Source organism: Erithacus rubecula (assembly GCF_903797595.1).
Source record: "Erithacus rubecula genome assembly, chromosome: 21".
In the NCBI taxonomy this organism is placed as follows: Eukaryota; Metazoa; Chordata; class Aves; order Passeriformes; family Muscicapidae; genus Erithacus; species Erithacus rubecula.
The window spans coordinates 2662744-2685961 of NC_136673.1; the positions used below are offsets into that span (position 1 = coordinate 2662744).

A 23218-nucleotide genomic window follows, 5' to 3' on the forward strand; every position below is an offset into this window, starting at 1 on the left:
AATTAGTGATTGGAATAACCCTGAGGGACAGGGAAGCCCCTGCCTGAGGGCACAGGGTGGGTTGGGATCACTGGCAGTGCCAGGGTTGGGGGCTGCCTCACACCTGGCTGGGATGCTCAGGTGCTTTCCAGGCTTGTGCTCCAGAAAACCCCTGAAATTGGTAGATTATTTTAAATCTAATTTCTATTTGTTTGTGTTAAGAGCTGATTTATGGCCACAATCAGCTCCAGAAAGCCAGGAGAGTGCAGCAGATGGCAGGGAAGAGTTCAGATGGAAAAGCTGAGATGGGCACATGTGGGCCATCAAGTCCAGGGTACACTCATGCTCTGTATTTCTCCTCCCAGAAAGGGGCATTCCCAGCAAATCTTCAGGAAAAAAGCAACACAGCCCAGGCTCCCCTCCAGCCCAGCAGTCACAGACTCCCAACCTCACACACCTGCTCCCAGCACAGGCAACCTCCCAAATCTTTTCATGGTTTCAAAACCATCTTGGCTTTTTTGTGCCCAGGACATCCTCCTCCCTCACACCTGGTGGCTTCCACACCACTCCTGCATCTTCTGTAGATGCTCCAGCACAGAACAAGGCTGTTCCTGCCCTCCCTGCAACAGCAGGTCTGAGACAAGCAGGGAAGAGCACAATTCCCAGCTATGGATGGAGCCACAGGATGAATTTCACTCTTCCTTCACAGCTCCTGGAGCTCACCCACAGACAGACTGGAGCTGAATTTCAAAGCCCAGCGACCTCAGCAGATTCTGAGAGCTCTGGCTGCAGAGGAAAGCCTGGAGACAAGTCTCACATGCAAAGCAAGAGATCAAAAACCAGGTGAAGAATCAAGGCAATCCAAGCTGTAGTTATTTTTCAACTTCTCCAGCTCTGGATTCAACAGAGCTAAGTTCAACTTCAAGCTATGCTACAGCCACTTTTTTTCTCCAGGGACTAAAAACCTCTCCTAAAACTCAGCCCAAGGAGCTGAGCTTTATTTTCTGTAAAAAACAGGAGGTGGTGTCAGGGATTCCAGGTGAGCAGACGTGGAGGATGCGACATCCCCCCAGGCTCAGCCAGGTGAAGATCACCCTGTGGTTTTTCCTTTGGCATTTCCCAAGCCAGGGCTACCCAAAGCAAACCCCAAGCAGCTCATGGAAATTAGCATAGGAGACATTAAAGCTCGGCTTTAATTACAGATATATGTGTTGGCAGAGGACAGGGCGGGTGCTGCAGGATCAAAACAGCTCAGGAGGGCCATTAGAAAGCAGCTTTGAGGTGGTGAAATGTGGCCAAGCTGCCTGGGGTCCTGAAGGAGGCTCTGTGAAAACCTCAGGCTGGTGTGGTCACAGTCCCAGCTCCAGGCATGACGAGCACCCTGTTCCCAAACCCGGCAGGAATGGCTAAAAATACCAGTGTGCCTCCCTCACTGTTTCCATTGACTCATTAACGTGCTGAGGAGGCATCAAATGCTCCATTTTAGCCACTGGGAGAGGGTGATGCCATCCCAATCCCCAATCTCAATCCCATTCTTATCCCCATCCCCAATCCCCAAACCCCACACCAATCCCAATCCCCATCCCAGTGATGGCCAAGCCCTGCTCCAACACACAATTCTCCCTCTCCCACACCATTCCAGCAGACAATCTCACAGTCCCACACTTCTGGGGTGTGTTCCACCAAGGGACAAGCAGGACAAGGGACAGCAGCCATCACTCTGTGGAGGTGGGTGCTCCCTGCAGGGGTGAACACACTGATTTACACCCCCTGGGTGTCTGAGGCCATCCCAGTGGCTCTTTTTGTTTCTGGGGGTCAGGCAGAGGCTGGGAGCAGGATTCCCACAGCACCAGGCTGGGATGTGTCTTCCCCCTTGGAATGAGCATCCGAGTGCAAACTGTGGTGAGAGGGGACAAGATTAATAATGCCCTGAGCTGCTGGCCCATAAATCTGCATGATTCATGGCCAGAGTGAAGGGTGATGGAGAAGGCCTTGTCCAAGGTCAGACAGCAGTCCCTGGGGACAGCCTGGGAACAGCAACAGCAGCCCCAAATTCCCACTCTGCTCCCAGCACCAAATCTGGATCTGCTCAGCACGTGCATTTGTTGTGTCTGCTGCACATCCTCCAGGAGTTACAGCCAGTGGCCCAAAGCTGCAGCTATTCCAGCAGATCAGATAATCAAGAGCAGGAATGAGCTGCAGGAGATCAGAGCTGCTGCTCAGCTCTGCCCTACACCTCTGCTAGCTGGGCTGCCACAGCTTCCAGCAGTGCTGGCAGAGCTGGGGTGCCCATCCCCTGTCATTTCTCATTCCTGATGCTCCCAGCCCGTGGGTTCTGCCCAGGGTGCTCCCCTGTGTGGCTCTGGTGCTGCCAGCCCTTTGTTCACTCTGTTGCTTTTCCTCCGAGCCACCAGCAACAGGTTTTGTCCCTCTGCAGCAATGCAGGCACTGAAAGCATCCTGAGGCAGATGTTTCTGTGACCTCTGACCCAAGACTAATGTTTTCCTTTCTGCACTAAGCTGCCATCTGCCACAGCCAGCACAGATGACACCCAGGGCTGCATGGCAGCACGGGGGCTTTGTTCAAACTGGGGATGCACAGCTCTGCCCAGCACAGGGGGATGTCCTGGATGTGGGGGCTCAGCCTGCATCACCCCTCACCCCCTGCTCTCTGCCTGGTCCTCCCAAGGGACCCTGAGCTGGAGGTGAAACCCACTCTGGGCTTAAAACATACAAAAAACCCAACAAGCAAAGTGGAAGGCAGGTGTAAACTGGAGCTCCATCCTATGGAGGGGCAGGTTCAGGGGGCAGCCCCACACTGCAGGAGGGGACAGGGAGCCCCATCCTGGCCTCACATCCAGGCTGCCTCTTATCTGCTCTGCTATCACCTAACCTCTTCCTTACCCTCAACTGCTGGAAGCACAAACGGCCGTGGTTGTTTTCCCCAAGGTGTGAGCAGCGTGGGAAAGCTGAGCAGAGCAGGCTCAGGTCTTTACTAGAGCACCATTCTGGGGGCCCTTTGAGACTAATGGGACCAGGACACTCCCTGGAGCTGGGTGTAGGGTCTCCCAGTATGGGGAGAGGCCCCCACTCCAACAGGCTGGGCTGGGGGATGCCATTCTCTGCTCTGTGATACCTGTGGCTCAGAACAGCCAACTCGGAGCCTCCCAGCAAGGAGAAGGTTCAGGATCACAGCTGTGACCTTGAGCAGTGTAGAGGGTCCCCCCAAGGGAACCTCACACCCCTAGAGCCCCGTGCAGCACCAAATGTGCTGTGTGACCTGTGGGTGGCTGTGCCAGCATGCTCAGGACCCCATGGAGTGAAGCAAGTGGCTGAACGTGAGCAGGACACTCAGATTTCACATGTTTGCTGGCAACAGCTGAGGGAAGGAGAAACAGCCCTCAGGAGAGCCTCCCTTAGCTGCACAACAGCCCAGAGCCACTGCAGGCTGCTGCCAGGTGCAGAGTGACACAGCCCTACCCTGCTGTCCCCTCACTTCCTGGGGTAACCATCATCCTGGAGGTGACAATGGGAACCCAGCCTCCTGCCCCACAGCTTCCCCTGCACCCCAGCAGTGCAGCCCAGGCAGCAGGGAGCCTGCTCTCCATCAGGCAGCCACTCACAAGAGTCACCTTTCCAGTTGTGCCAGTGGCTGCCTGCCTGGCACAGCCTGGGAGCAACACCCCAGCTTTCTCCTGAAGTTACACCCTTCCCCGTAAGACACGTCTGCTCACTGCCAGCCCAGGGAATCCTGATCTCCCCTGGCTCCAATCTGACCAGAGAAAAAGGCCAGTGCTTGGGGATATGTCTCCATGTCCCTGAGAGAAGAAACCTGCTTCTCACTGCATCTCTCATTCCACTGCCTCCCCAAGAATCCCTCCTGTGATGCATGGAGCAACAGGTGCTGCTCCAGTCTCCAGATGCCTTGGGAACATCCTGCTGACACTCTGGAGCCAGGGGAAGGCAGGGAGGTCTGGAAAACGATCCTGCTGGGGAATCAGAGCTCAGAACCTGCTCTCTGCCCCCTCCTCCTCACCCAACATCACCAGGAGCACACAGAAGGAAACGGGTGCAGGGAGATGAGGAATGCTTTTGGCTGCTGCCCTGACCTCCCTGGAGCCCATGGGGCTGTGGATGCTCCCTGTTCCCTGTTCCCAGAGGCTGGGGGGCTGCTTGAGCCCACTCTGGCAGCTGGCACAGCCAGGCTCTCCACACCTCCCTTTGCTCAGGGGCTCCTGGCTCTGTGTGGCTGTTAAGGCTTCAGCACAGCTCCCAGGAGAGCCAAGGCACGAAGGCAGAGCTGCCCAGCTGCCCTCACCCATGTGGGGCACCCCGACTGGGTGATGCACCCTAAAGCTGCCCTGGCACTGCTGCAGCCCCACAGAAACCTCCAGCAGCCACAAGGGAGCTCCTGGTACCAAAACCCTGCACAAGACCTAAGTGGTGGTTTTTTAAGAAGTCTCATCCAGGTCCTGCTTTATTAAACACTCTGGGACACCAGCCTGGGAAAAAAGCAGAGTTTCACACAGGGAGGTGGTTGGCAAAGCAGCAGGTTACTCCAAGTGACATCAGGTTAATAAAGCAAGAGCAGATCTCCATTCTTGTTTAATTAAAAAAGCAAACTGCAATCCCAAGTCTTTGATGTGTTTTCTTTTTTTTTTTTTTTCTTGTTCCATTTCATTTTTGACCTAGCCCAAGTCATCTAATTGAGATTTTAAGATCCAGACTTTCATCTGGAGAGAAACTAAAGGAATTCCCAAAGCTGGATATACTCGTGGACAGGAGTGGGGGAAAAAACATGCTAGAGCCATGTTCCTCTTATGAAGGAAAAAAAATGGCTTTGTTTCTTAAGCAGACATTAGTCAGGACAGTTTGGGAATCAAAGTTCCCATTGTAATGAAAAACAATATAATCCCATTACTAAGCAGAGTGGCCAGGCTATTCACGGGTGGTAACTGGCTACCTGGGAAGGAGCTGCCTTTCAATGCAGCTTCATTCACAACAAACATGAAAGATGTGAAGGAAGAGCCCAAGACAAAACTCGCCTCATTCCCACCCTCAACAATGGCTGCTATGAAATATTTGTTTTCCCCAGTCGATGTTTTTTTTTATATCCTCTGCCGGTGCAAAGCTGCACAGCTCCATTGTTTGTGGGAGCCCAGCTCGCTCTGCTCACCCCTGCTCCCTCTCTGGGGTGGCCACAAAGGATGTGCTTCCAGCAGAGGATCCCCAGGGCTGTGCCTGGTCCCATCACCCACCTGTGTCACCTTCCTGGGGCAGGTCCCCAACAAACACCCACCAGACACTGGGATGGCCCCTGTGGCATCTGAGAACACTCCCTGCTCTTGCCCTCTAAAAATGGTTCATTCCTTAAGCCAGCAGAAGAAAAAGTCAGAATTTGGGGGAGATAAGGAATTTCTACCTCCACAGGCTGCCTGCCAGCCCAGCATTGCTGGTGCCTGAGGTCACTCTTCCCTCCCCACCCCTTTTGGGGTAACTGCTGGTTTTCCTCCAGCACTTGCTGCCCATGCAGGTTGAATTCACTCTGCTGTGCTCTCAGAGCTCTGGCACACACCCAGCCCCAGTGTCACCATCTCACTAAGTGATGATGGACTCCTTCTTTTCTCCCCTTTCCCCCTCAAACCAAGTTTTGGCTAAACACTGTGCTGCCCCAGAGCCAAATATGGAAAACTCCCACTCGTGACCCCAGCATCCCACTCATCTAATCCTGAGCTCAAAACCGACGATTAGGATCTGAACAGCCACCAAAAGTTTAAACAAGCTAAATTTAGCCCTGATATTTATAAACAAGGAGGAGAGGGGGGTTTTGCAGAGCACACGGGTGCCCCGTGGCACAAAGCCAACAGAAAGCCAGAGAAATTCCATCCCGGGGATGTTTCAGTGGGATGGGGAGTGGGCAAAGGTGCCAGACAGGGATGGATCCAGCTCCCCTCAACCTCGCGGAGATCTGCGAGCAGAACTCTCAAAAATAGTTACTAGCAACAAAAAACTTGGAAAGCATCCGAGATGCAGCCGGGTGCAGCTCCTGGGATCGGGATTTCTGCTGCTGCTGATTCTAACCAGGGAAAGGCGAGAGAGGGAGGGAGGGAAGGAGGGAGGGAAACCTCTGCCTCCGACACCTTTTGCCGGCAGAAATCCCTGTGTCAACATGACGCCCTCGCCGAGGGAGCGGGACAATGGTGTGACAATGGTGGCGGCTCTGCCCTCCGGCCGCAGCCCGCATTCCTGCCCCCTCCCCTGGAAACCCCCCTTTTGTGGCAGCGGCAGGCCCTGTGAAAGGGCCGTCTGTCGCCCTGCCTTTTGACTTGGAGGTCTGTGTCTAACATTTTAATAGGGGCTGGGGGCCGGGGACGGACCCCCCTCCTCCCGGGCTGCTCCCCTGTGGGGTCACTCTCCCAGCCCGCCCCAAAGCTGCACATCCCAGAGGACAGACACATTCCTCCACCTGCCCCAGAGGAGCCATCCCATGGGTTAACCATCCAGGAGGGCTTTTGGGAGGGTCTCCTCCTGTTCCCCCCAAGCAGGGATGATCCATGGGGACATGCTCTCCTCCTCCATGGCTGCTCGCTGACAGCAGAAAATTCCTAAAAATAAATCACAGGACACTCACAAATGCTCAGTCCACAGCCAGCAGGTCCCCATCACCCCGCTGACATGGGACAGAGCAGCTGACAAAGCCAAAAGCTTTGCCAAAAAAGCTCCTGTCCATGCTCCTCTTGGGGACAGGTGTGACAGTCACATCACACCACAGAGGAACTGGCAGCAGGACGCCAAACTCAGATCATGCACAAAGGCAAAGCTGGCACTGCCACTCTCAGCCATGGTGATTTTAAATCAAGCCCAAAGCAGGAGGATCCCCAGCCCTGGGTGTCCCTGTGGCACCCAGCCCACCACCACCAGGCCACTTGCCTGCAGGGTGCCCCTTCTATTAAATAAGGGCAACGTTATAGCATCATTAAAACTTAATAAATCCATTTCCCATATAAATACCATTAAATTCAGGTTTTGGGGAAGGGAATTAGGGTGAAAACTTGTTAAAAGAAAATGACTTCGGCGCAAATAAATTTTTGCAACTTGACTGAGCATGAAAGTTTCCCATTAAAATGCGACTCGGCTCCCTTTGCTGGAAATGTGCAAGGGCCTAATAACCAGGGCCTAAACATTAACTGTTTAACTGGCTTTTCCAATATTAACTCCAGGCTGCCATGGGGGAAGGGGAGGACGTGATGGGTGAGAGCTTAAAGCAGACATTAATTACTGCTGTGTGAGGGAGGCACACCCTGAGCTCCCTTCTCACCAGCATCCTGCTCCCATGGAACATGCTGGGATCTTGGGATTGTTCTGTGCAGGGCCAAGAGCTGGACTCAATGATCCTTGGGGGTCCTTTCCAGATCAAGGTATTCTGTGATTCCCAACAGAACAGATTTTGGGTATGAAGCAGAGCATGAATTCTGTGAGGTGGCAGGGATGAGTTGGACTCAATGATCATTGTAGGTTCCTTCCAACTGAAAATATTCTTTTGGGGGACAGAGCTCTCCATGTAGTCCAGCCAAACATCTCTTCCCCATCCCAACACTTCACAGAAGTTTTTTATTCCTGCATCTCTCACATCAAGCATTGCATTTACCAGTGGGAACCTCCAGCATCATTTGGGTACCCACAGAAGCTGTGGCTGCCCCATCTCTGGAAGTGTCCAAGGCCAGGTTGGGCAGGGATTGGAGCAATCTGGGCTAGTGGAAGGTGTCTGTGCCCATGGCAGGAGTGAATGAGATGTCCAACCCAAACTATTCCACAGTTCCATGATCACCCTATTAACCACCAGCAAATTGCTTGAGATACCAAGACCATGGTATCACAGACCCTGCAGCATGAGGAGGTGACAGGAGAGGACCTGTCCCACCAGGTGTGCACGAGAGGAAGGCAGAGTCCAGATGTGGGTGTCCAGGTGTGAACAGGAACATCACACCTGAGCTGCTCTACCAGCAAGACCCAGGTGTTAAACACTGGGGAGCTCCCAGGTGAGCATCTCTAAGTGTCCTGGGGAGCTGCCGTGGCCTGGTGTCACTGGGACCAGCAGGGTGCTGCAAAGAATTCTCAGCATCACACACAAGGGCTCTGCTCTGAACCCTCTCTGCTCCTGGGTGTCTCCACATTCAGATACCCAAAAATCATCCAGCACTCCCCCTTGACACCAGAGCATTTCTGTCCTTATCCCAGAGCTCTGGCTGCAGCAAATCTGGGCTTGTGGGAGCACCATGCAGCAAGGCAGGGACTTGGGCACAGCTTGTGATGGGTGGATGCAGCACCATGTGCCATATAATAAAACACCATTTGGGAGGAAACTGGAATCATCCCAAACCATCACTTCTCCAGACTGCTGACCTTTCTAACCCTGAACACAAAGCAGAGCTGCAGGAATAGCCCAGCTTAGGGAATGAGCAGCCCAAGTGCCCCTTGGTGCTGCCCCATCCCAGGCAGCAGAAGGAGCCTGGCAGGTCCTCAAGGATGGCTGCACACAGCCCTGAGTGGAGCAGGGCACCCTGAACACCTTTTTGGCCACTGGGAAGAAGACAAGACTCAACCAAAACCCCACAGCAGGTTTGCTTTATCAGGGGGGTTAAGTTATATCCCAGAAGCTCTTCCACTCTGTACTCTTCCACATGGTGCAAAACCTTTACCTGTTAACCACAGAGAAGTCTCCATCCAGATCCAGAGCTCACCAGCTCTCCCTAAGTGCACCCTGGGGCTACTCCCTCGTTAAACACACTGATGCTCTATAAATTTCACATTCCACTCATGTACACACGCCACCACCACTTGGGACACCAACCAACACGAGCAAAACGAGGGTCACCACACCTCCAGGCCTGGAAAAAGCAGGTTAATTTCCAAACAATGTTATTTTAAAACTTGCTAACTGCCTCCTGATTATGTTGTCCGAGCCCTTAATTGGTGAATAGCCTGGTCTTGCAGTGACTTATACGTGTCACCCTCATGCTACATACAACAAACCATAATAGCCTGGGAGGGGAGGCCAGGTGTGAGGTATCAGCTGGAATAAATGGACCTGTTGTAGCTGCCAGCAGAAAGGAAGACAGTGAGTCAGGTGTTGAGATGGAAGAGATTTTGGTGGAATAAAACATACCCCATACCATGGAGTGAGTGACCTCCAGCCCTGTGCATTGCTTCACACCACAAGACCACAGAAATTGAAGATGCCCCTGCTCATTGCAGATGACTTTTAAAGGTTCTTTTCAACCCAAACCACTCTGTGAGCACACAGCTTCGAGCAGCTGGTGGGGAACAGCCCCACTAAGCTGAGGGGATGAACACCACTGTGAGCTCCTGATGCCCTCTGCATCACCCCATCTCTCCTGCTCATCTCTGTGCTGCTGAGGGACCTCCAGAGACATTTCCTCTCAAACATATCCCATGTGCTCATCACACAGGACAACCCTCTGGCCACCACAGGTATCCAAACCATGAGAAAAACCAAGCAAAAAACCTCAGCCCAAGCCATAAAATCCCAAGGACACGGAGCAGGAGTGAGTGGGACCACCTGAGACACCTGATAACCATGCAGAGAGCAGAGATACAAACTTTAAACAAGAGCTAAAGCCCCCACTGCTGTCCCAATGACCTCAGCAGCTGGGCTTCGGTTTCTCTTCCACTGGAATCCACAACAGGTGACACTCTGGTATTTTTAAATCTCCCCTCTTACCCATTTCCACCTTGTTCTTTCCGAGAATGAGATCAGACTCGAAAGAGCCATCAAGAGTTCTCAACATGGCTGAATCACTGCTCCTCTACTTCTTTAAGAGCTTCCTCTGGTTGATTGTTCAACACTCCACCCTCTTCCTCTCCAGCACCGAGACTGCATTTTTTCTTTGTTATTATTTCATGGAAATAACGTTGGGTTTAAAGCACATGAGAAAAACCAAACCAGAAGGAAACTTCCGCCCTTTACAATGAGATAACAATGACTGAGCAGCTGAATAACTTGAAGGGCACAGAAACTCGCGGGGCTCACATCACTCCTCTGCCTTCCTGGCTGTCTCCTGAAAGAGTTTTGAGCTAAAATAATCACCTCTTGCTGCTGTGGTCCCCCTCAGAATGCTTCTTCCCATGTTTTTGGCCTGCTGCCCGTGGAAGCTGGTGGTGGCAACAGGCACCAGCTCAGGAGCCACTGCCCTGGCTGAACGACAACGCTGTGCTGATTCATAAACAGAGGAAGTACTTTAGCAAACTGACTTTTCCCCCTTTTCAGCACAAGCCCAGTGATTAATTTAGCTTATTTTTTTCCCTCCACCGTCTCTTTTGCTGCTCTGAGCAAGAGAAATCAGGCACAGCTCCTCTGGTTTTAATGGTGAGAGGCTGGTGGAGCAGGGCTGGAAGCTCAGCCCTCTTTCAATGCCATCTGCTTTTAACTAGCAGAGCAAGGGAGGTCCTGGGAATAAAAGTCACATGGCACAGGGAGCTAAAATCAGCCCGACTCATTTGCAGGGATGCCAGTCAAAACTAGGGTTATCCAACAGTCTAATTAGGAGCTATCACTAGAAGTCAAAAAGGACCTTTTGGAAAAACCTTCTCATTTAGTCTGGGAAAATGCCCTAGTCCAAGGCAAGTGCCTTTTCTGGAATGCCACAGCTCCCCAGCACCACGAAACCTCATGCCAAGCCCTTCACCAGCCACCAGCTCCAGCCTGGACCTTTCAAAACTCCATCTCTGGGACAAAAACACCCAGAGCCTTCAGTTGGGGTCTGTGCAAGACCCACAAAACTACTGCTGCTGCTCTTCCTGCTCTGAAAGACCAGGATAACCCAGCCAAGATGGAAAGCAGCTCCAAAGGAGCTTAATTAGGGCGCTTCTGTCCCAAGCCCTCCAATCCAATCCTTGGTCCCCTCCATTCAATTAAAGCCCTGCACCGCTTGGCAAAGGGACAAAGCAAGATAAGGCACCTGGAGCTTTACAAACTATCCCTGTAAAATAATAAAAGGCAGAGAAAGCTCCTGGTCTCGGGCTGGCGGTTCCCTTTCCGTAGCAGGGCTGATAACCTGGGCTTGGAGTTATCAGAGCTGGCTCCAGGTGACCCAACGAGCTCTGTCCCGCCACAAGCGCCGGGACACTCGTCCTCTGCAGCAGCATCCCCCTCCTACGCTATTTATTTCACTCCACTTTCTAATTGGATTTGTGGGGGCAGCACAAAGGGGCTTTATGGCCAAACTTTGTTAAGTGCCAGGCCAAGCAGAGATGTGGCCAGCAGCCAAAATGGTGCATTTCACGCAGGCGCCAAAGGGCAGTGCCAAGCTTTTCTGTGTCTGGTATCTTGTGCTCTTGGCTCTGCTTTGTTTAAGGAGCTTGGAAGCAAAGCTCCTCGTCAAGAGATATTCAAACAAAGTGAAAAAACCAGGATATTGCGAGTTGCTATCAGGTAACTTGGGAAGTTGCACCTCCTTCAGTCTGGCTGCACCTCCAGTATCTGCCCCCATCGCCCTGCACAGGACAAGAGCTTTAACACACCCAATGCACACACCTTGTGCTCCTGCAGAAACAACTCACACACACTCACAAAGCATCTGCAGCCAAGAGAGAAGTGGTTATTCACAGCCAGCAACCAAGAACTTCTTTAAAGTTAACTTTTCCTCTTAAAAAAAAAAAAAAAAAAACCAACCCACCCCGAGCCTACTTTGGAGGCTTCTCCAAATAGAGCTCGCACACATCAGATCTAATTAGATTCCATCACCATCTGCACATGAAATGTAAATCAGGAGTTGCAGAGACTTAAGAAAAAAAGGAAAGAATGACCACAAGGAAAAGGAGGGGTGTAAGGTTGGGGAGGGGGTGGAGGGTTGGGCATTCTGGGAAGCCATACATGATTAGTCACACAGCATTAATCTGCCTCCCTTAACAATAGCTGCCGAATTTCGACCGAATCCCAGCTGTCGCTCTTTGAATGAAAGAAAACAAGATTTAGAGCGTCAAGCGTTGGTAAGGGCTTCTGTGCAAAAAAAAGTGGCGTGCATTCATTAGTGCCTCACAAAGGGACCCAGCCTTTGTCCATTAAATTGCTCATGTGCCTGATTGATTTGCTGATTTATTTGCACCAAAGGGTTGGGGGGCTCAGCTCGGAGAAGGGGGCGGGAGGTGCCCGGCTACTGGGCAGAGTAACGGCACCCAGGCGGATTTGCAAAAAAGCAACACACATTGTCAAGGGAAACTGCCATTCAACAGGTTGGGATTGGAAATGCCTTCAGGTTCCTCCGCCGAGGACTTCCTATTTGGAAATTTGGGGTGGGTGGGAACGTCTCCCTGCCTGCTCGCAGCTCAGGCCATGTTCAACAGGCAGAGGGGAAATCTGGCCGGAAAACAGAGCCTTGCCCATTCACATTTCTTTTATGGAATAGTTTTAAAAAGGGAGCTGGAGTCTTATTCATTTCTCTTGGTTATTGTTCCCTGGGAGCCTGGAGTGAATCGGCCATCGCTGCGGTGGGTCGGTTGGTCCTTCAAAGAGTCCCAACGCTTCACACATCCGTTTCCCCACAATCAGCTTGGAGAAAGTGCCAGCCTGGGTGCCAGGTCCCACCAGGAACGCCAGGCTAGACCACAGCTTGGCACCAGCACTGGCAGGGCTGCAGGAGGAGGTGCCCTGCTCCCCTGGTGATGCCACATCGGCCCACAGACACCACTGGGGCAGCTCCAGCAGCCATGGAACCTCTCTGGAGTGTTTATTGAAGATGTACTGGTCACTCTAAGTGTGCAAGGGACTGAAAGGCAATGCTTTGGGGCCAGGAGGGAGCAGCTGGAAAGCAGACAGACAGACAGACAGCCTCCCTCCCTGCCTGACGGTCCAAGGAGCGCCGCAGGCTGGCCCTTCCTCCTGCTCCATCAGCAGGGCACTCTGCATAGGCTAACACCAGCAAAACATGGCCCTTTGCCCATGTTTTTCCACCCAGCCAGGAACAAAGCCCGATCCTGCCAAACTCGCGGTGACTCCTACACAAGCAGGTTATTCTTGCCACTCAAGGAAAGAAAACGCATCTTGCCCTATTAAATCCAGAGCCTTCAAAGCAAAGTCAACATGCATGTCAATAACTTTGGTCGGGGGAGATGAAAATCCTTTGGCTGCTCCATACTTACTGGCACACCTCCGTCCCGTTGGGAAAAGTTTCACACTTTCCCCCGTTGAGGCAGGATTCAGCAAGCTGTGAGCACCGTAAACCTGCAAACAGAGGGACAGCGTTAGCCACAGCTCAGGGCCCTGGTGGCAGCAGGGGGGCTGCATCCCCTGGTGTCACCTGGGCTGGGGACAGGCTTGTTGAGACCCTCTGCACAGCCTGGTGAGGTGAGGTCCAGCACCCAGCAGCCCTCACCCGTGGGTGATGGATGGGGCAGGGACTGTGTGGCCCCTGCACTGAGAGGCTCACCTAAAAATAAACCCAGGGTGGGTTTGAGGGCAGGCTGTGCCTGCTCCTCCAGCAGGAGGACTGACAGAGAGAAACCACAGATCAGGCCCTTGATTGACAAATGCCATTTGGGAAAAAACATCCAGCCCAGGGCCCATTAGTTACCATGAGCTCGGTAACGAAATGAGTCGCCCGTCATAACTTGCTATGAGTAAAGGTTTCATTGTCTGGCCCTCAGAGCCAAGTTCTGCAGAGTTACCACAGCAACTCGCTGAAAGTACCCAGAATCGCTTCCGATTTCCACCCCGGCTCGCTCTTCCCCTTCTCTGCCCGCTCGCTCTTCACGGTAACTGGTTCAGCGACACGCGTGTGCAGCCGGGGCAGTTTCACATTGAGCGATGCAGCTTCTCACCGCCACCGCCACAACCCCGATCTGCCCTGGATGGGTGCCGAGCCCCGGGCTCACCCCGCTGGGCTCCGAGTCCCACGGCACACAAACCGGGGTGATGGGGATCGCTCCAGAGGGGTGCTGGAGCTCCCGACCGCGCAAAACTTTCTGCAAACTTTGCCTTCGGACGCCTCCCAGCCCTGTTGTGGAAGCTGCACTGCTGTCTTCGCTCCTCAAAATCCTCTCAGGGCTCTCCGGAGGGGGCTACCAGCTCGGTCCCTGGGCACTGCAGGGTCCCGACCCCCGGGATGATCTGTCCCCCACTCCGTCCCGCACCCCCGGCCGCTTCAGGGGCTCTTTTCCCGTGCCCCGACCCGCTGTCCCCGCCGGTCGCGCAGCGCTTTGCGGCCAACCACCCGCACCCGCCCCGGAGGGGGGCCCCGGGGGGGGGGCCCGGCTTTCAAGAAACAGGAAACCGAGAAAAAATTTGCAAAACGGTCCAAAGCTCTCGCAGAACAGCAGCAGGAGCGCGGCCGCCCTGCGCGCCCCTCGGCCGGGCCGAGCGCCGCTCCCCCGGCACCGAGAGCCGCTCCCCCGACGGCAGCGAGCGCCGCTCCCCGCGCCAGCCCCGCGCACCGAGCCGCGGCTCCCGGTGGCCCCGGGCGCCTCCTTGGGGGCACCGAGCCCCGGGCTCAGCCCTGAGTGCAGCCGCGCTTCCCCCGCACCGCTCCGGCTCCCCGAGCTCCGGCCACCCCCGCGGGGCTCAGCCCCGCTCTCCCAACACGGTCCCCGTCCCGGTTCTCCCGCTGCCAACGAGCTCCGGTTCTCCTGCTAGAGCCGAGCCCGGTCCCGGCGCATCTCGCCGGTTCCCACGAGGATCCCCGCGCCCGGACCCCTTCCCGAGGGCGCCGCGCTCCGGTCCCGGTTCCCACGGGAACTTCCGGCCCGGACCCCCCGACGTTTGCCGGGCTCCGGTGCCCGCCGTGCCCCGCCGGGCTCCCCCCGGTGCCCGCCGCGCCCGGCCCCGCTCCCGGCAAACTTGCAGCGGGGCGGCCGGTGCGGGGCCCGTGCGGCGGCGCTCACCTCGCGTCAGGGCGGGCAGCAGGAGCACCAGGAGGCCGGGCGCCAGGAGCCGCTCCATCCCGCTCTGCTCCCGCCGCTCACAGCCGCATAGATCCGCGGGGCCTCGGCCGAGCCGAGCCGAACCGAGCCGAGTCGAACCGGTGCCGGTGCGGGTCCGCGCCGCCCCGCCGGGAGCCCCAAGCACAGCGCGCAGAGCGCAGCGACTCCGAACGCGGCGCCTCCCGCGGCTGCTCAGCCCCGGCGGGCCGGGCCGGGCGGCGGGGGGCGGGCCGGGACCGTGCGGGGCGGGCCGGGCGCCGCGGGACGGGAGGGGATGGGACGGGACGGGTGAGACGCTCCTCCCTGCCCAGCCCGGGGGGCCGCTGCTGGGAACCCCCTTCCCGCCACCGAGGGTCCCCGCAGCCCCCCTCCCGTCCCGCTCCGGGACCCTACGGGCAGCCCCGGGGTGGCCAAGTCTCTCTGTGCGGGCACCGGACACCCCCGGTGCGGCTCCCCGCATGCAGGCACGGATCAGCCCCTTCTCCCCGTGCTGCCCCCCTGCAGTCCCCCAAACCCCGCAGGGCAGCTCCCTGTTCCCAGCGCAGCCCCCTGTTCCCAGCGCAGCCCCAGCACAGCTCTCACGTGCAGTGACTACAGAGCCCCAGCGCAGCTCTGGACGCCTCCGCTATCAGCCTTGCATATCCCTAGTGCAGCTCCGGATACCCCCAGTTCAGCCCCCACCCCAATATTGGTGCAGCCCCCCACCATGCACACCCTGGATAATCCCAGTGCAGCTCCTGCACAACTTCCCCAGTCCCTGCACAGCCCCTGGGCTGCAGAACTGAGTGACCACAGCAGCCCCCAGACCCAGCCTGACCCACGGTGTGTCCGTGCAAGGACACACAAACCACAGGACACGCGGGAATGGGGTGGTGACACCGGGGGGACCAGGACATGGCCTGACCATCCCCTGGGTGCTGGGAAGCTCAGTGTGGGGCTCCCCTTCTCCCCCTACCAGGACTCAGGTGTGTTCTGGTACTCGGAGCCATTTCCCACCCAGCTCCCCCGCAGGTGCCGGCAGCACGCAGAGCTGGGTCGGATGTTGTTTGTTTTGTACTGTGAACTCATGAACTTGCAGGCAGAGCCTGACCAGCCCCGTGCACCACATCCACAAATAAACAAACACGCTGGGAGAAGCGGGGAAGCCAAACCCAGGGGCAGCCCCACAACCCCACATGTGTGCAGCATTCCCGTTAGAGCAGTGCTGGGGGTCCCTGTGCCCTCAGCCCCAGAGCCCCATTCCTGCCCCTGCTGCCACTGTGCCACAGCCAAGCCTGGAAAACCAAGCTGGAATGCCCCATCTGAAACCCATCCAGGCCCTGAGCCCAGGACAGGTTGATGCCCTTAACCTGGTGTTTGTGGGTGTCTCCTGTGAGCCGTGGCTGCAGGGGGGGTGCTCAGGGGGGTACCCACACAGCACCACTGATGGGAGCAGCCCATATGAGGGTGCCTAAAAATGGTGCTTCCTCATGGACTTTTGGGGCCCTGCTCAGTGAGGCCACAGTGCCTGCAAAAGTGGGGAGAAAAATTCAGAATGTGGAGAATTCAGGGTACCAACTCTCCCAGGGACATGGGTACTTCAATCCCATTTGACTCCTGTGTCTATCCCAAGAGCTGTTGGAGGGTATTGGGTGGCTCTTTTACAGATCCCAAACATGAGGACGTGGAGGGATGGCTGCTGGCCTCTGGTTGAAGCCTTGGGAAAGAGGAAGAGGAAGGAGGGTCGGCAATGGGTTAATGGGAAGGAGGTGACACTGTGGTCATCTGTGTCTCTCATCTCAGGGTACGTCTCCACCAGCCCCCAGGCTCATCCCATCCCATGCCAGCCCTGCTGTTATCCCACTGCTTCCTGTTGTAAACTATTTCCAGAGCAAGTGTGAAACAATTAAACAAACCGAAGGGCAGAGTCTGCTCACCAGATCAAAGGCGTGAGCCCTGCAGCGGTACCTCGCTCCCGCGGCTCCCTCCTTCCCTCTCCTCCTGCCTTCCCCACTCTGGGCTCTAAAACTGTCCTGATCAGGCTGGGGAGCACACAGGGTGCCTGTGTGGAGCACGGTGCCACTCGGGATCCAAGTGTCACTGGCAGCTTGAGCCTTGAGCAATTCCAGAATGTGGGCCCTGCCTGTTCTATCCTCCCTGCAGGCACAAGTTGGGTGACAACAGCTGGGCATGAGGTTTCTCCACTTGGACATCCTTGGAGATGGAGACTTTGTGTTCTTTCTCCCCTTTCCCCTTCTCTGTCAGAGCCCATGGAGCAGGCAGCATCTCAGCTCTACCTGCCTGGAAATACCGGCTGAAACTTTGCCCGGGCTTGTTCTCCATGTGCAGAAAGCACCGTGCACCGAGCTCAGCTGTGCTCTGGGACTTGATCCCTGAGATTTGGGAGAGTCTCTGTCCCTCTGGACCACCATGGGCATGCTGGGGACACGGGGCTGTCGGGGTGCCACATCTGTGCCATCTGGGGATGGAGAGGTGGCAATGTGAGGGATGCACAGGGTGGCAGAGACACCAGATAATGGAGTGTCCCAGGCTGCTCCTGGAGGTGCTGGACTCTAAGGGAAGGCAGGAGTGAGCCCTGGCCCTGGTTTGCTCCGTGGTTGGAAGGGTCTGTGCAGTGTCTGTGGATAAACACAGGCAGAGCTGGGTGTGCAGCCATATCCCCCTAGCACAGAAGGTCAAATACATCAATTTATTGCTCTGTGACCCCCAGCTCTGGGGCTCTGCTGGGGGAAAGGCTCTGCTGAGAGGGAGCTAAAAGGGTGCTCTGGGTTTCCCATGAAAGTCTCAACACGAGGATGGCTCCTCCAGCCAGGCACTGCTGTGAGATGTGTGCAGCTTTAATCTGGTTCCATCCTTCCCCTGGTACAGAGGGATCTGCTGCAAGATCCTCGTGGGGAACCTCCTCAAGTTTCCTTCTCCCAGACGCCTCCTCCAGAGACTCTGACCAGCAAAAGTCAAAAAGGGAGGAAGGCAGAAGTCAGCACTTAGCATAAATCTTTTTGCAGTAAGAGGTGAATAAGACATAAATCCAAAGAAATTTTTTTTCTTTTGAGTGGTCTTCAGGGGTTAAAAATAATGGGATTTTAGGTCCTTTTAAAAATAGTGTTTGTAAAAGGCTTTAATAGAAACCTTGGCAACTGTCCATGTGATTAGTGATTTAAAAACATGAAACCTCCACACATGTTTAAAAGTTTTAATAAGTTAAAATTAAATGAGTGAAACTCTGGGAATATTTTTTTGTTACTGCAAGCTAAGAAAATCATGTCCGTTAAGCAAAACTTAATACAAATATAAACAGGTAATGCACATCTGTAAATTATTTTCATGTCTCCAGGGGCTGGAAAAAAACCTAAGTGAGACCAGCATTCTTATATATATTTTGCCTTGACAGCTCAGGAAAAAATTTGCCAAAAACCAGAGTTAGAGCACTGGGCTGGCGTGGGAAAGTTGGTTTAGTGAGAAATTTGCCCGAGGCTATTTAAATAAAAACAGGCGTTTTTTTAATGGCAAATGCCTGTTAAATACAACGCAGCTTCCAATCGCCTGAGTAACTTGTGTGCCTATTCCTTCTTGACACTTTCATCTCTTTATCATCACAATCAATATTTTGCTCTTATACCTTCGGTGCAATAAAAATAAGACTGATAAGGCAGACATCAAACTGGATCTCTCCTTTTTTTTCCCCCACCCGTGCTTGGCTTGGCATTGCTCTGCTGCCTGGATTTTGGAGCAGCATGGAGGGTTAGCCCTCCTCATGCTGGTACATGCACCCCCAACCTCCCTCATGCTCTGTAAAAAACCTAATTTTTAGTAATTAAGTGTGAATCAAAGCAGGTAGAGCATCCTGGAAAGTCTGAGCAGATAAAAATGCACTGGTCATGGAGTCTATGAGGTAAAACAACCCCCAAACTCCTCCATAATGGGATTAAGACATGATTCTCTGGGGCATCAGAGAAAAAGGGACTGGATTTGCAAGAATGGTCTCAATCCTGATTTTTTTCAAAATTTTATTTTTCTTAAATAGCTGAGTGGAGAATTGTGCCTGGACAGCCACAGGTTAAATCACACCAATGAATAAATCACACTTTTCCATGGTGCTCTGGCAGCACGTGCCCATGGAGGATGACTTTCCTCCTGGCAGTGCAGTGGGATTTGGTCCCATCAGGATGTCCAGAGTTGGGATGGGACAAAGGACAACCAGTTTTCTGCCATGGGCAGAGGTTGGTGCCGTGTGTGTCCCTGCCCTGGCATGGCTGCAGCACCAGACTTGGCACCCACAGAGTTTTCCTCCTCACAGGCTGCTGAAACTGGTTTTAATTGCAGGGTTGCTCCTGGCCATCATTTCTCAGTGTGCAAAGCCAGGAACTCTCAGCCAGGGATTAGTGACAGGCGGGAAGACGTCCCGAGGAGCCGCTGTGCCCGCACGGTTTGTACCTGGGTGAAAGGTGCTGCTGCGAAATTGCGCTATAAAATCTGTGTCACGTTTAAAATAAAATGCTTTTATAGGCTGTGAGTGCAGAGCAGGTGCTGGGCACGTATTGCTCAGCCTGGCCCTGGCCTCATTGGTCCCTGTGTTGTTACTATCCACCTCCATAAAACAACTGAAACATTCTGTGTTGTGTAAACAGAGCCTGGTGGGGTTTATGGAGCTGCGAGTGACAATGTGCTTGTCCCCAGGCCTGGGCTGCTGGAAATGCAGCTCTCCCTGTCCTTTGGTGCATGTCCCTGTTCCCTCCATGCTTGCTCATGCCTTTCTCTGCACCCTGGTGCTGCAGACCCTGAGACAGGGTGATTCTCCAGAGTGTCACAGACACTCAGCTCAGGGATGGGGACAGCTCAGAGGAGATGACCCCGACTCTCTGGAGTGCAGACCCCAGCCCAGCTTTGTCCCAGCTCTGGGGACACATGTGGGACACTTTTATATTTCATGTGCATCTTCCTTCAAAGCCTTTGCTTTTTATCCCATTCCTCCTTTTCCTGCCGAGGCACTTTTCATCACCTCAGCAAATAAATTGCTCAGCGGAGTGTGTGGAGGGACCAGGATCAAACCTCCTCTGATATCTCCATTAAATAATCGAAAACCATCGCTCACAGCTGTGAAAACCCAAGCATGATTCTCTGTGCACAAGCCTGGGCATGAACCTGATACTGGATTTCTGGACCGTGGTGCAATGCCAAGCTCATCCAAGTCACGCTGCCATCCCCACAGTTTCACCCAGCTCTGTGCTGTTGGCATTTGCCTCTCCCAGGGCACAGGCTCAAGAAAAACCCCGTGCCATGTGGACACTCGCCCCACACAGGTTTTGGGCAGGTTTTTAGGGAGACATCACTGGCAGAGATCTGGGCATGCCCCTCCTTGCTCTGCTGGCCCGGGGGGCTGCCCTGCAGGGTCCTGGGGTGCCACTGATACCAGCAGGGAGTTTCAGGAGCAGTTCAGTGCCAGCTCTGTTCTAATAGCTCTGGGATTAGGGACTCCTGTGCCGGGATGAAGCCAGCTGAAATTCTTAAGTGATTACCAAAAGAGAGTAAAAAAGGGCTTTCTGCACCCCAGCCTTCGCTGATGCTCCGTTCACGGGCACTCCCACCCGCCGCCCCCTCTTTCCTTCCGCATGGAAACGGGAAGACTGGGAGATGTTTCACTTTCCAGAGCGGCTGCAGAGCAGCCCTTTCAACCCCAAAACACACACAAGGAGGACCACACAGTCTCTGCAGTGATGCAGGCTGTGCTGGGCTGCTGCACTCAGGATGGCAGCCCCGTGCTGGGGTGGTGGGGGTGCTCCTTTGTCCCCCCCCTGCCATGGCTGGGCACATGTGTGAGGGGAATGCTTCCCACCCAGCTCTGACCTTGGTGCCTCCCAGCAAAAACACCTCCTGGAGAGGGGCCAAACACAATAGCCAGTTCCTTCTACTCCCTTCCTTCCCAGGCAGCCACATTATCACAGGGCTCGGCTGTGAATCAAAGCCAGGCACACGAAGATGGGAACCAGGAGAAATCAACCCAAAAATGCCATTTCCTCTCAGGGAGCAGCAGCTGTGGGGCCTGTGCTATCACAGGGTGTCTCATCACAGCAGGCTCTGTGCTTGGCAGGGAGGGAGGACCTCTGAAAACCATTTTTGGGGTACCCAGGAACTCCAGGAACCCCCCGTGATGCCCAGTGCATCCCCATGTCAGGGCACTGGGGATCCCCTGCCTTGTGCTGCAGTGGATCCCATGGTACTGGCTGTGGGGCTTTGGTGGTGCCAAAGGGTTTGGAGGAGCCCCAGAGTCCATTCCCCAACCTCTGCTCACAGGCAGTTCTATGTGAGTGATTTCTTTCCCAGAAAATCACTGTGAGTTGTCACAGAATCTGGAATATGCTGAGTTGGAAGGGACCCATCGGGATCATGGAGTTCAATTCCAGACCCTATATGTAATACTATGATAGATGGTATCAAAAGCTTTGCTGAAGTTCACAATGCAAATCTATTTGCTTTCCTAAATAACTATTTTTTTTTTTCTTTAACTTTAGGTAGAAAAGCAAATTTAACAACAAATCCCTGCCATGCCAGAATCTTTTGTCTCCCGTCAATGGGGAGAGCCTATTCCAGCTTGGTGCTGCCTCTCAGCGGGATGGGGTCTGGGGGTTCCCTGGCTGTTCCCCCACCCACAAGGACAGTGTCACTGCTGCGGTGGCACGGTGATGGCACGGGCTGGTGGCACGGGCCGGGCCGTGTGCCGTCCCACCCCCGGCAGCACCTCCGCCGGCGGCACGGGCCGGCGCGGGTGTGGGGCTGGGAACAGCGACATGCCAGCAAGGTGTGATCCCTCCTCTGCCGCCCGCAGCCACCGACTTCAAAGCCCGGTGACCTTTCAAATGCAGCAGCTCCCGAACAGGGCGGGGAGACTCCCAGGCAGGGAGGAAGCGGGGATTGAAAGGGGAAAAAAAAACCAAACACACCTGGAGTCACAGCATGGATGGGACTGACCCCATGTGCCAACACATGGGGACAAGGTGATGCTGCCTGCTGGGACCCACATGCCACCAGCAGCTCCCCACTCCTGGCAGGATTCTGTGCCTTTGCTCCTGGCAGGATTCTGTGCCTTTGCTGCTGGCACAGCTGGGCTGGGCTGGTGTTGTCACCTGGACTTTGGAGTGCAGAGGGTGCTGGTGTCCTTGCCAAGCCGTGCCCCTGTGGCACACGGGTTCTGCCAAGGGCTGGATGCAGCCACAGCCCTGCCCCACGGAGCAGGGAGCTGCAGGACGATGCTCCCACGGACATCCAGCAGCATAAACACATCAAAGCCTGTCCTGATGGCAGCGAGTAAACAGGAAGGGACAGAAAGACAAACACGGCTCCTCGCAACTGGCGGGGGAGAAAAACAACTCTCTCTGCAGGCGGGAGAAGCTTTGCTGCCTGCTCAGCTGTGACCCCGTGGAGAATTGAGCCAAATGAGCCAAATGGGCCAAATGGGCATAAAGGGCTTGGGACCACCTGCTCCAAATGTTTCTGGGGGGTTGTACCCTGCCAGTGGGGGCTGCAGGGGTTGTGGGTGCCTGTGTGCCTCTTGTTGCCTGTGCTAGGTGCTCTGAGTAAAGTGGATTTACGGGAACTGGTGGGGACAGGGCTGAGCGGGATGGTGGCAGCACAGGGTGTTTGTTGCAGGCTGTTGCCTCACCCGCTGCTTCCCCGGTGCTGAGGCCTGTTCCCAGGGCTGCACCAGGATCCCTAATGGGATTAAGAGCCTCCTTGCCCGGTCATCCCATCCTAATCCTGCTGGGAGGCGAAAAGTCAGGCTGGGACAAAAGGCATTAGCTGTCCGCGCCTGGCCGTGGCCGCTGACTTCTGTGCTGAGTTCTGTGGGGCCAGGGCAGCAGCCACAGACCCCTCACTGCTGCCAGCTGGGTGGTCACAGCCACTGGCTGACTCTCTGAATGCTGCTGGGGACACTGGTGCCACGTGGGGACCCTGGTGTGGCAGCACTGGGAGTGGGAGCGCGGCGCTGGCACGGCTCTGCTGGGCGTCGGTGGGACCAGTTGATTCACAGCCTCAGAGCAGCTGCTGTCCTGCAAAGTTCCTGTTTTTCAGTGAAATCCCTAACTCCATGCCTGGAAAAAACAAATGAGAGCAGAGCAGGTGCCTGGCCCTGCGCAGGGTGGATGCAAGGGCACAGCCTTGGCTGGCTGTTGAAAATACAAACTGTGGAACTGGTCTGGTTCACAGTCAGAAAGTGAGGAAACAACTCAAAAAAATCCCCTCTCCAAAGAAATCCCAGACCCAGGGGTTTGGGAGGGAGTCAGACCCTCCTGCTTTGGGGCGCGAGACAA

General features: G+C 54.8%; 1 protein-coding gene across 2 annotated transcripts in view; it reads right to left on the reverse strand.

Annotated features, from left to right (window-relative positions):
* NOTCH1 (notch receptor 1) overlaps positions 1-15124 on the reverse strand; it is a 45246-nt gene extending 30122 nt beyond the window's left edge. For both annotated transcript variants that reach the window (XM_079324211.1, XM_079324210.1), the window contains exons 1-2: positions 14874-15124; positions 13137-13218 (exon numbers count right to left, since the gene is read on the reverse strand). In XM_079324211.1, the coding sequence (XP_079180337.1) occupies positions 13137-13218; positions 14874-14931 (140 nt within the window). In that variant the 5' untranslated portion in view covers positions 14932-15124. The remainder of the gene's footprint in view (positions 1-13136; positions 13219-14873) is intronic.
* Positions 15125-23218: the final 8094 nt, after the last annotated feature.